This window comes from Salmo salar, chromosome 04 (genome assembly GCF_965601325.2).
Source record: "Salmo salar chromosome 04, fSalSal1, whole genome shotgun sequence".
Lineage (NCBI taxonomy): Eukaryota > Metazoa > Chordata > Actinopteri > Salmoniformes > Salmonidae > Salmo > Salmo salar.
Window position 1 is genome coordinate 53,582,648 of NC_138294.1, and position 12,588 is coordinate 53,595,235.

The following is a 12,588-nucleotide window of genomic DNA, read 5'->3' on the forward strand; positions in this document are numbered from 1 at the left end:
TTGTCCCCAGCACAAGGTGCACCTGTGTAATGATCATGCTGCTTAATATGTCACACCTGTCAGGTGGATGGATTATCTTGGCAAAGGAGAAATGCTCACTAACAGGGATGGAAACATTTTGGGATCTTTTATTTCAGCTCATGAAAAATGGGACCAACACTTTTCATGTTGCGTTTATATTTTTGTTCAGTATAGAAATACTTTAAAGGCCAAGTCATGAAACTTACTTGCAACTACACTATCCTCTTATGCATGTCTTCTATTCAATTGATTTCACAACACCTTCGCTGAACCAGCCTTTTGAAGGAAAGGATTACATTCTAACACGGTTAATGCACAAATAAAACACATGAAAAAGTACCAAGGAATTACAATTTTATTTAAAACTGTTCAGAAAGGCTTATTGAGAGAGAGTGAGTGACACATTTACTATTGCTATATAAAACGTTGCTTTGAGGAATAAAAAAAAAAAATCTATACAGAATCAGTATTCATCTGAAATACGAAAATGCCAACTCGTGATGCTATTTTAAAACAAAAACATTCTGAATATTTCCCATGCAATTTTCACAGTACATAACATGTATGAATTTTTAAATATAGTACAGTTTGAAAAGTTTAAAAAAAAATGTAATTGACCATTTTAGAATCTGCGACGCTTGTTGGCACCAAAGTCCGCAGGGCCTTGGCCAGGGACTCTTGGGAACACAGGCTGGCCTCCTACCGGCATGTTGTTGTTTCCTGCCCCCTGCTGGGAGAAAACAGAAAAGACACGCAAGATGAGCGATAATGACAAATGAAAGAGTTTCTTGCAGCTATATATTTACATGAGATTTACAAGATTAACATAGAGGTGAAATGATGAAATACATATTTGGTTACCCTATCCCTGGTGGCACAATAATTGTGTTGATCTTGGTATGTAAATATATTGTTTGTTATTCTAAAATATCTAACATTACCATTAAAGGGGGGTTCTCGGCAGGTATGTTGGCAGCTCCAGGGATGGGCACGCTGGGGTTTCCTTCACCACCACCCATCGAGTTTCTGTTAATTCCTTGAACTACACCAAACCAAAAAACAGACAGCACATCAGCAAACCAATACAATCGGGTCAGGAATGATTGGATCCCTTGATTAAGATTAGCAAAAAAAATACTAAAATAAAAAAATACTGAGCTATATTGTACGCTAAAAATAAAATACAAAATATAGATTTTATCCAAATGCAATTGCTCAGCGAAAGAGGTTGCTTAACAAGTAATTTTTTTAAATTCTAAAAAAGACGGGTTCAAAAGAACACATTGGGAGGGATCTAAGACATGTATTAGTATAAAATAGAATTCTTCATATTTTATACATTTTTCTGTAGTTTTCAATATAATTATTTATTTTACACTGTCTTTTTTACTTATCTTTATCAAGGGATCCAATAATTCCAGACCCCACTGTATATACTAGATAACATGGTGACCATCACCCTTGACAGCTCAGTGAAGATCTGAAAGCTAATGTAAACCTTACCTTGCATGTGCATCCGCATCTCCTGCTCCCGCTAAGAAAAATGATAACACATAGATTAAACAATAGACAGCTTAGAATAAGCAACCAAAATATTGTTTTAGTGAATAATGGTCCTTTTTCCAATTACTTAACCACAAACACAATTGCAAAGGTGCTTAGAAACATTTAGGCAACTTCCATTTGTGTATAGAGGAATAATGACAGATATTTGTTTTATCAGAGTATTTAAAACAGTGTCAAATAGCAATGACTCACATTTCCAGGGAAGTTCCCCTTGAAGCCCTCCTGCTGCCGCCTCATCATCTCCTCACTGTGCATCCTCATCTCCTCCTCCCTCCTGCGACAGTCCTCTTCCTGACGCAGCGCCATCTGCTTCCTCTTCTGCATCTCCTGGTTATGGATCTCCTCCATTCTCCTCAGCTCCTCTTGACGCCTCAGCAGGTCTGTAATGAGATGAATAATGAGACACCCCATTCGTTAGTAACCTAGTCAAAAGGCCTACACCATATGAATCAATTACCAACAGGATTGGATTCAAGTGGTGTATGAGATTGACATCTGGGCTATATCTGGTGGATGGACACTCCAAGAAATACATACATTTCTCCATGAGACACCCTGTTGTTTTGTGTTTATTAGTGTCCTTAACGTTGGATTGATAAGGTGTCTGTAGAGTGGACCCAGACCATACATACCTTGTCTCATCAAGATAACCTGGTGCTCATGTCTAGCTGCCTCCATCTCTTGCTCCAGCTTCTCCTGAGCCTCCTTGATGTTCCTGTCCACCTGCTCAAACTGCTGCTTCTCCATCTCCATCAGGGCCTTCCAGCGCATGGCATACTCATACTCAAATGTCCCTGGCTGAGCAAATCTCGGTGGCTGCTCCCGCTCCCTGGCAGAGAGATTTTACACAAGAAAACCAGATCAATATGCAACACTTTAATGTCATGGATTGTACCTCTTTTCAACAGCATGGTGCAAGATTGTTCTATGCACAGTTCTGACCAATGTATTTGGAGAAAGTATGCCAAAACCCAAAAACTATGATTACTCACTTGTGAAACACTTGGTTTTTGTTTACAATCCTCTCTGGCAGTCCCTCATCCTCATCAAACTGCTCCATTGGCTCAACTGTCACTGGCCTGGGGAATCTGAAAAGCGTAAAACAATCAGCATTACCTCTCCCATTTTGAAAACATTACAACAAAATGCATTTTAAACATTACATGTTTTCATTTTATTTACAGCCTGATACTTACGCAGTCAATAGAAAGGCTCCATCTGCACACCTATCCAGAGCCTTCCTTGCTGCAGGCTTGGCTGTGTATTCCACAATCCCTTTTCCTGTGGGTCTCCCTCTATCATCTACTATGACTATGGCCCTTTCAATCTGGCCAAAGACAGAGAAAGCCTCTTCCAGGAGCTCATTGGAAATGAACTGTGGCAAATTCCTCACAGTTAGAGCAGCACCATGTGTTGCAAATCGCACACGCAACTGTCTGCCTCTGAATGAGGTGTCATCAAGCTCCGCTTTAGCAATCTCAGCCACTGTTTTTGTCTCCTGTTGGTAGAAAAGTATAAAATAAGAACATTTACAAAGTAGTCACACGTGAATGCTTTCCCATTAATTTAAGATTGAGGAATATAACTTCTATCCTTTGAACATGCTACTGTGACAGAGTGGAAATTCATCCCAAACTGGGGTGAAAACTTACAACCCTCCCCACTGTAACAAAAACTCAAGAGGCACTGTCAATATAACTGACCCAGAAAGCTAAGGCAATTCTGGATCGGGGGGTGACGGTACTTCTTCATCTCAGGAAGGCAGTAGTGATGCACTTGGTCAGTCGCTACACTAACTACTTACCAGTCTAATGAATCCAAACCCCCGGTCCTTGTTGATGAAAATCTCAGCTGCCTTGCCATACTTGGAAAACAACTTCTCCACCTCTGCCTCTGTAACACCAGTTGGTAAATTTCCCACAAACAGACGGCTACGCTGAGTGTAAGTCTTCTCTCCAGGTTTCCTGAAGTTTTGTAGATCTATGGTTATCCCTGCATCTAAAGAGAAGCAAAATATTAGAATCATCTAATACTGGATAATTTCATTTCCTTCCAATACAGGGCTCAGGAGTCAATGAAACCTATCTTACTTGGGCTCTCCTGCTCATCTGCATGCTGTCCATTGCTGTTGACTCCAGGATTTCTCTGGTTTTCAAACTGGTGTCTAGATGGGCCATGGTACTGCTGTTCTCCACGGGGGCCCTGGTTTCCTTGCATCTAATTAAAAGGACAGTCATTAACAGAGTCACCACATTGATTTTTATAGCTAACACTATCGGGCAAAAAAAAAATGCATGATGATGCAAGCGATGGATGTCAAAGCCAGAGGAACGCTATAGCTAATGTTAAGCTGGCTAGCAAAGTGTTTCGTTATAACGTTAGCTATAACAGATAATTTCAGTCTAAAACATATTTTGGTTAACGTTTAACAAGCAAATCGTATATGGTAACGAGTGGCGTTGAGAGCTACCATTGGCTAGGTAACAAAATGTAATATACAGTAGCTAAATCAACTAGCTAGCCAACGTTAGTTACTGTAGAGTAACGTTACCAAAATGTGAAAGCCACCGGCTTTGTTTGTTAGCTAGCATAACTAGCTAAATAGTTCAAGACGGGCAGTTGCAACTAGCAAACCAATATCGATTGTTCAACAATCTGTTAGTTAGCTAACGAATTAAAACATGTTAGTTAACTGTTAGCTACTTATGTGAAGTTAGTTAGCAATTTCGCTACTTACCTAAGCTAACCATCCTCACCACTAAGCTAACATAGCTAACTAGCACAATCGTTTTGTTCCTAGCAAATGTATGTAACATATTGCTAGTTAGCTAATATAAGCAACTTCTCAGATGAAAGCAACATTCTTGCATATTCAACTATTACGTTTTCATACCTTTACAAAATAAATGTTTGGAGATTCCAACACACGTAGAAGGGAAAATCGCTCTTTACAAAGAACAGATAATGGATTTCACAAACAACCTTTTGATTCCACTTGAGGAAGCAGATTGGCTGACTGGGAGAAGGCGGATGTAGTGTAGACATGCAGTGATTGGAAGAATCCCCGTCAATTATATAGAGAATAGTAAATCTAACAATCTAATTGGTACATATTCTATTTTGACTATTCCTTGATTTTTGCCAGAGATCTGAAAATATTGACGGTGTTGGAACCTCTAACTCTTGTGTACACTCGCAATGGCTGCCTGGTATTATGATGCAATAATTTCCATGTAATGTAGAATGTTCCCTCGGATGATGTTAACTGATGCGGATCATGCAATTCAATGTACTTTTTGCAACGTCAGTTGCGTTGAATCAACAAATCACAGCACATTTTGATCGGTACACTTCCTGCTTTTACTTCTTTTACTTCCTGCTTTGCTCCATAGTGCCACAGTATGAGCCATAATACCCATAAAACCTAGCAGTCAAACAGGGAAATGGTTTCAATCATTTTTCGACCATTCATTTTTACCATAGGAAACACTTAAAACAAGGGCTGTGTTCCGTGTAGGCTTACCCCGGCGTGATGTTTTGATAACCGTGCAAAGCTCTCTTGGACAAGGTCACTTTTATCAATATAGTCGCCTGCAATTACCCCCAGAAATGAAACGCTAATTAGCCGCTAATATACAGAACTACACATCTTGTCGCAAGATTTGACGTCATCCCTTAAGGCACATTTCTCCATGCAGTAACCTAGCAAGTAAATATAACTTTTTTTGTTTGATATTGTGTATTTCTTGTGTGTATGCTTGTTAAGCATTTTCTAAATTAACTAGCTAGCTACCTTTAGCATTTTTTTGTTACTAGAATTACCCTCTGGCCTTTGTAGTGAACTAGCTAACCTTCGGTGTCTCCGTTGATCTGAAGCCAGCTGCCAGGATGGTTCAGTGCTATGTACCAGATTGTAACCGCTACTCCGATAAGCACACATGCGTTTTGTTTTCCGACCTCTATAATCGAAAGGCGTTGTTGGAGCTGTGTGATAAGGTAAAGCGGAGTCAATCACCACCTTCCGGAGACACCTGAAACCCCACCTCTTTAAGGAATACCTAGGATAGGATAAAGTAATCCTTCTAACCCCCGAGGCTTTCCGAAAGATGGCGGCGAGTGTAGACGAGATTTCAGCTTGCTCCGAGTAACCTTAACTTTTATCCCTCTCAAACTTACTTAAATGTAACGGAACTTGGCTTATAGTAAACACAATAGAGAACAACACTTAGTTGATCGATAATTTGATTCATAACTTTGAGAAATGGAAGGAAAAAATGTGCGAAAGAGCAAAGGGAGGAGAGGGCAGTTGCTAGCTGAGCACTCATGCGTTGGAGAAAAACCGCCACCTGACTCCTCAGGAGAAGAAATGGAGGATTCTGGACATTCGGTTGATTCTGAAAATGCAGTCAATAGTCCTGCACCCAAAAAGACACATAAAGAATTATCTTTGCGCGAACTACAGATCAACATAATCGATGCTGTAAACGAAAGAGCCGACGGTCTGGAGAAAATGATACGCGAAAACACATAAAAAATAGTTGACCTCGAGACCTCTCTGAATCATGCATACAAGAGTATCGAAGAGCTTAAACTTGCAAACACTGCTACGTCTGAGAAATGCATTGCTCAGGAGAAGACCATCGCAGACATGCAAGAGCGCTTATCGGAAGCAGAGCGATACCGGAGAAGGTGGGGGCTACGGCTTTACGGTGTCCCCGAGAACCAGGATGAGAATGTGAAGCGCTTAGTAAGAGACATCTGTAACCGTGTGGCACCGGACTTCCCCGATGGATATATGGATATGGCTGTGGATGTCGCTCATCGTATTGGGAAGAAACAAGATGCCATCGTCAGCCGATCGATCATCATCCAGTTTGCTTTTCGCACAGCGAGAGATGCAGTTTGGAAGAAAGCAAAGGAAAGCGCCTTTCTGAAAGAAAGAAAACTTAGATTCGGTGAGGACTTGACTGCAGCAGACAAGGCAGCAAAGGCAAAATTGTGGCCTCTCGTACAACAGGCCCGAAATCAAGGAAACGGTGGATACTACAGGGGAATCAGAGCTTTTTTCGCCAACGGTAAAGAAATACGACCGGGGTGATTTGATTTGTTCTGTCGGTAGGTTTACAAGGTAGTTCCTTCCCCACTGCAAACTGAACGTTCTACTTTTGAAACATGGTGTTACTATTTTACAAGTTAAGAATTCTGTTAATACATATATGAAGCAACTTTTTATAGAGAGGGTAAAGTTGAGATTGCATAGGATTTTTCTTTCTATTCTATAGATATGGACTTGAAGTTTATGTCAATCAATGCCAGGGGGATACGTAACATGTTGAAGAGAAAAGCTTTTTTTTTGTTTTGTAAGGACTGCAACGCAGATCTTGTATTCGTTCAAGAAACACATTCATGCAAAGAGGACTATAATTATTGGAAAAATCAGTGGGGCAGTGACATTTTTTTGGCCCACGGGACAAATTATTCAGATGGGGTTTCAATTTTAGCACACAATTTCAAAGGGAAATTTTTGTTTACTCAAATGGACTCCAGTGGACATTGGCTAATAGCGGTCATCAACCACATGGACAGATTATTTGTGTTGTGTAATGTATATGGATACTGTTCTAGTCCTCCAAATAACTTACTTCTAGAGGAAATTGAAGAAATTCTTAAAAATCTTATGAGAAAATATCCATCCAGTCAGATAATAGTTGGTGGAGATTTTAATATGGTTTATTCTTATGAGACTGATAGATTGCCTCATAGGCCTAACATTGGTGTGAACAAGTTGGTGAATTTCTGCCAAAGCCTGGACTTAATTGACATATGGAGAGTAAAAAACCCTGGAGAGATACAATACACATGGAGTAATAGAGATCGTTCCTTACAATCAAGAATTGATTTGTGGGTGATAACCTCTAGTCTTGTGCCCAACACTGTAGAGGTGAAAATACTGCCTGCAGTCCTGACGGATCATAAAGTCATATGGTTGACTGTAAGAATATGCAGTAATGATGGTAAGAAATACTCTGGTGGTTACTGGAAACTAAATAACTCATTGTTATTGCATGATGATTTAAAAAATGTGATTAAGAATCTAATTTCTGTTTACTGGAGTTTAGCTACATCTAATGCAGAATATGGGAAATATTGGGAACTGCTGAAATTTAAAATCCGCTCAGCCTGTATTACTTATGGAAAACGGCTTGCTTTAAGAAGGAGATGTGAGGTAGCTGGACTCTCTAAGACAATTGCCGATATCACAGATATTGAGCATCTTGATCTTAATGAGAAAGCTAAATTGAATGATTTACAGAATCAACTAGATACATTGTATGAGGAAAAGGCTAGAGGAGCTTTCATAAGATCTAGAAAACAATGGCTTGAAAAAGGAGAAAAGAACAGTAGATACTTTTTTAATTTGGAGAAGAGGAGAGGGGAACTCAACACACTTCGGAAACTTAAAATTAATGGGGTTACCACTGAGGATAGAGAGTTGATATCAGAATTTACCACTAAATTTTATGAGAATCTTTACTCCTTAGATAACAATTTGAGTGACTCTAAGGATCTCCTTGATTCTATAGAGAATGTTAATTCGATTAGTGAAGAACTCAATCAGTCTTGTTGCCAAGATTTATCCATTATGGACATCCAGTACGGGGTTGCTCAGTTAAAAAAGAACAAATCTCCAGGTTGTGATGGATTAACCTCTGAATTTTACAAAACCTTCTTTGAAGAAATAGCACCTTTTTTACTTGAAACCTTTAAGGAGGCTATAAAGAAGGGAGAACTACCTGCCTCTCTGAAGCAAGGTGTTATTACTCTTATACCTAAACCACACAAGGATCTCCTAAGTATTGATAATTGGCGTCCAATCACACTCCTAAATAACGACTACAAAATTATAGCCTTAATCTTTGCAAAAAGGTTAAAGTCTTGCTTAAATGATCTGATTGATGAATGTCAATCAGGGTTTATGAAAGGGCGCCATATATCTAATAATCTGAGGCTGATATTAGACTTGGTTGAGTATCGTGATCTATTAGATGACTTCCCTGTTATCCTATTTCTGGATTTTCAGAAAGCATTTGATACAGTAAGTCACAATTTTATCTTTGATTGTCTTAAGCATTTGAAATTTGGTCGTTTCTTTGTTGATGCTATTAGAACTCTGTATAATGGTGGCAATAGCTGTATCAAACTCTGTCATGGAACATCCTCAAGATTTAACATTTACAAAGGAATACGACAAGGTTGTCCAATTTCACCTTTTTTATTTTTGTTAGTTTCTCAAATATTATGCTCATTAGTTCATAAAAGTCAATTTGAAGGCATTACATTCCAGTCCAGAGAGATCAAGATATCCCAACTGGCGGATGACACCTCACTTTTTTTGAAAAATGTATCTCAAGCTAGATTAGCATTGGATATCGTGAAGCAGTTCTCCAAAATCTCAGGCTTACATTTTACATTTACATTTTAGTCATTTAGCAGACGCTCTTATCCAGAGCGACTTACAATTTGGTGCATTCACCTATAATATCCAGTGGAACAACCACTTTACAATAGTGCATCTAAATCTTTTAAGGGGGGGGTTAGAAGGATTACTTTATCCTATCCCAGGTATTCCTTGAAGAGGTGGGGTTTCAGGTGTCTCCGGAAGGTGGTGATTGACTCCGCTGTCCTGGCGTCGTGAGGGAGCTTGTTCCACCATTGGGGTGCCAGAGCAGCGAACAGTTTTGACTGGGCTGAGCGGGAACTGTGCTTCCTCAGAGGTAGGGAGGCGAGCAGGCCAGAGGTGGATGAACGGAGTGCCCTTGTTTGGGTGTAGGGCCTGATCAGAGCCTGAAGGTACGGAGGTGCCGTTCCCCTCACAGCTCCGTAGGCAAGCACCATGGTCTTGTAGCGGATGCGAGCTTCGACTGGAAGCCAGTGGAGAGAGCGGAGGAGCGGGGTGACGTGAGAGAACTTGGGAAGGTTGAACACCAGACGGGCTGCGGCGTTCTGGATGAGTTGTAGGGGTTTAATGGCACAGGCAGGGAGCCCAGCCAACAGCGAGTTGCAGTAATCCAGACGGGAGATGACAAGTGCCTGGATTAGGACCTGCGCCGCTTCCTGTGTGAGGCAGGGTCGTACTCTGCGAATGTTGTAGAGCATGAACCTACAGGATCGGGTCACCGCCTTGATGTTGGTGGAGAACGACAGGGTGTTGTCCAGGGTCACGCCAAGGCTCTTAGCACTCTGGGAGGAGGACACAAGGGAGTTGTCAACCGTGATGGCGAGATCATGGAACGGGCAGTCCTTCCCCGGGAGGAAGAGCAGCGCTCCGTCTTGCCGAGGTTCAGCTTGAGGTGGTGATCCGTCATCCACACTGATATGTCTGCCAGACATGCAGAGATGCGATTCGCCACCTGGTTGTCAGAAGGGGGAAAGGAGAAGATTAATTGTGTGTCGTCTGCATAGCAATGATATGAGAGACCATGTGAGGATATGACAGAGCCAAGTGACTTGGTGTATAGCGAGAATAGGAGTGGGCCAAGAACAGAGCCCTGGGGGACACCAGTGGTGAGAGCACGTGGTGCGGAGACAGATTCTCGCCACGCCACCTGGTAGGAGCGACCTGTCAGGTAGGACGCAATCCAAGCGTGCGCGGTGCCGGAGATGCCCAGCTCGGAGAGGGTGGAGAGGAGGATCTGATGGTTCACGGTATCAAAGGCAGCAGATAGGTCTAGAAGGATGAGAGCAGAGGAGAGAGAGTTAGCTTTAGCAGTGCGGAGAGCCTCCGTGACACAGAGAAGAGCAGTCTCAGTTGAATGCCCAGTCTTGAAACCTGACTGATTAGGATCAAGAAGGTCATTCTGAGAGAGATAGCAAGAGAGCTGGCCAAGCACGGCGCGTTCAAGAGTTTTGGAGAGAAAGGAAAGAAGGGATACTGGCCTGTAGTTGTTGACATCGGAGGGATCGAGTGTAGGTTTTTTCAGAAGGGGTGCAACTCTCGCTCTCTTGAAGACGGAAGGGACGTAGCCAGCGGTCAAGGATGCGTTGATGAGCGAGGTGAGGTAGGGGAGAAGGTCTCCGGAAATGGTCTGGAGAAGAGAGGAGGGGATAGGGTCAAGTGGGCAGGTTGTTGGGCGGCCGGCCGTCACAAGACGCGAGAGTTCATCTGGAGAGAGAGGGGAGAAAGAGGTCAAAGCACAGGGTAGGGCAGTGTGAGCAGGACCAGCAGTGTCGTTTGACTTAGCAAACGAGGATCGGATGTCGTCAACCTTCTTTTCAAAATGGTTGACGAAGTCATCCGCAGAGAGGGAGGAGGGGGGGGGGAGGGGGAGGAGGATTAAGGAGGGAGGAGAAGGTAGCAAAGAGCTTCCTAGGGTTAGAGGCAGATGCTTGGAGTTTAGAGTGGTAGAAAGTGGCTTTAGCAGCAGAGACAGAAGAGGAAAATGTAGAGAGGAGGGAGTGAAAGGATGCCAGGTCCGCAGGGAGGCGAGTTTTCCTCCATTTCCGCTCGGCTGCCCGGAGCCCTGTTCTGTGAACTCGCAGTGAGTCGTCGAGCCACGGAGCAGGAGGGGAGGACCGAGCCGGCCTGGAGGATAGGGGACAGAGGAAATCAAAGGATGCAGAGAGGGAGGAGAGGAGGGTTGAGGAGGCAGAATCAGGAGATAGGTTGGAGAAGGTTTGAGCAGAGGGAAGAGATGATAGGATGGAAGAGGAGAGAGTAGCGGGAGAGAGAGAGCGAAGGTTGGGACGGCGCAATACCATCCGAGTAGGGGGAGAGTGAGAAGTGTTGGATGAGAGCGAGAGGGAAAAGGATACAAGGTAGTGGTCGGAGACTTGGACGGGAGTTGCAATGAGATTAGTGGAAGAACAGCATCTAGTAAAGATGAGGTCAAGCGTATTGCCTGCCTTGTGAGTAGGGGGGGAAGGTGAGAGGGTGAGGTCGAAAGAGGAGAGGAGTGGAAAGAAGGAGGCAGAGAGGAATGAGTCAAAGGTAGACGTGGGGAGGTTAAAGTCACCCAGAACTGTGAGAGGTGAGCCATCCTCAGGAAAGGAACTTATCAAGGCGTCAAGCTCATTGATGAACTCTCCAAGGGAACCTGGAGGGCGATAAATGATAAGGATGTTAAGCTTGAAAGGGCTGGTAACTGTGACAGCATGGAATTCAAATGAGGAGATAGACAGATGGGTCAGGGGAGAAAGAGAGAATGTCCACTTGGGAGAGATGAGGATTCCAGTGCCACCACCCCGCTGGCTCGATGCTCTAGGGGTATGCGAGAACACGTAGTCAGACGAGGAGAGAGCAGTAGGAGTAGCAGTGTTATCTGTGGTGATCCATGTTTCCGTCAGCGCCAGGAAGTCTAGGGACTGGAGGGTAGCATAGGCTGAGATGAACTCAGCCTTGTTGGCCGCAGACCGGCAGTTCCAGAGGCTGCCGGAGACCTGGAACTCCACGTGGGTCGTGCGCGCTGGGACCACCAGGTTAGAGCGGCAGCGGCCACGCGGTGTGGAGCGTTTGTATGGCCTGTGCAGAGGAGAGAGAACAGGGATAGGCGGACACATAGTAGACAAGCTACAGAAGAGGCTACGCTAATGCAAATGAGATTGGAGTGACAAGTGGACTACACGTCTCGAATGTTCAGGAAGTTAAGCTTACGTTGCAAAAATGTTATTGACTAAAATGATACAGTACTGCTGGCTGGTGGAGTAGGCTAGCTAGCAGTGGCTGCGTTGTTGACTTTGAACGTGTAGCTGGCTAGGTTTAACTGGCTTGACTTTAAATCTTTCCAAATGTGAGTTGTTTGTTTTGAAAGGGGCTGTCAACCCAGCAGATTGTAACATCTCTGAAAAAGATACTGTAACCTACCTCGGTGTAAAGATCACCAAAAATCTTAAGGCTATGAATGATCTTAATTTGAACCCTGTAACTGAATCTGTCAAAAAAAAATTATCCTCATGGTTAGGGAGGGATTTAAGTCTTCAAGGAAGGGTGCTTTTATCCAAAGC

At 43.0% G+C, this 12,588-nt stretch overlaps 2 protein-coding genes across 4 annotated transcripts in view; one reads left to right on the forward strand and one right to left on the reverse strand.

Annotated features, from left to right (window-relative positions):
• Window positions 1-361: 361 nt before the first annotated feature.
• On the reverse strand, window positions 362-4,847 carry LOC106603296 (non-POU domain-containing octamer-binding protein). 3 transcript variants are annotated; one of them, XM_014196788.3, is made up of 10 exons: window positions 4,570-4,847; window positions 3,678-3,804; window positions 3,392-3,585; window positions 2,784-3,085; window positions 2,580-2,675; window positions 2,220-2,416; window positions 1,780-1,967; window positions 1,525-1,555; window positions 963-1,063; window positions 362-748 (listed from the first exon to the last, which is right to left on the reverse strand). In XM_014196788.3, the coding sequence occupies exons 1-10, from the start codon at window positions 4,630-4,632 to the stop codon at window positions 644-646; spliced, it is 1,404 nt and encodes a 467-aa protein (XP_014052263.1). In that variant the 5' UTR covers window positions 4,633-4,847; the 3' UTR covers window positions 362-643. The 3 variants fall into 3 exon arrangements, with proteins under 3 accessions (XP_014052263.1, XP_014052262.1, XP_014052264.1); XM_014196787.3 differs by having other exon boundaries at window positions 362-751; window positions 4,570-4,845; XM_014196789.3 differs by having other exon boundaries at window positions 362-751; window positions 4,481-4,737.
• Window positions 4,848-4,998: 151 nt separating this feature from the next.
• LOC106603297 (melatonin receptor type 1C) overlaps window positions 4,999-12,588 on the forward strand; it is a 33,531-nt gene continuing 25,941 nt past the window's right edge. The window contains 1 exon segment of the mRNA XM_014196791.3: window positions 4,999-5,296. The gene's annotated coding sequence lies outside the window, so the exon portion shown is untranslated.

Excerpts from the sequence above, each read along its gene's own strand:
- LOC106603296 (XM_014196787.3), bottom strand. The coding sequence starts at position 4,632 with ATGTCTACACTACATCCGCCTTCTCCCAGTCAGCCAATCTGCTTCCTC. Across the intron at positions 3,586-3,677 it reads AGATGAGCAGGAGAGCCCAA|ATGCAGGGATAACCATAGAT; the intron begins GTAAGATAGGTT and ends GCTTCTCTTTAG. Across the intron at positions 752-962 it reads CCGAGAACCCCCCTTTAATG|CAGGGGGCAGGAAACAACAA; the intron begins GTAATGTTAGAT and ends GTTTTCTCCCAG.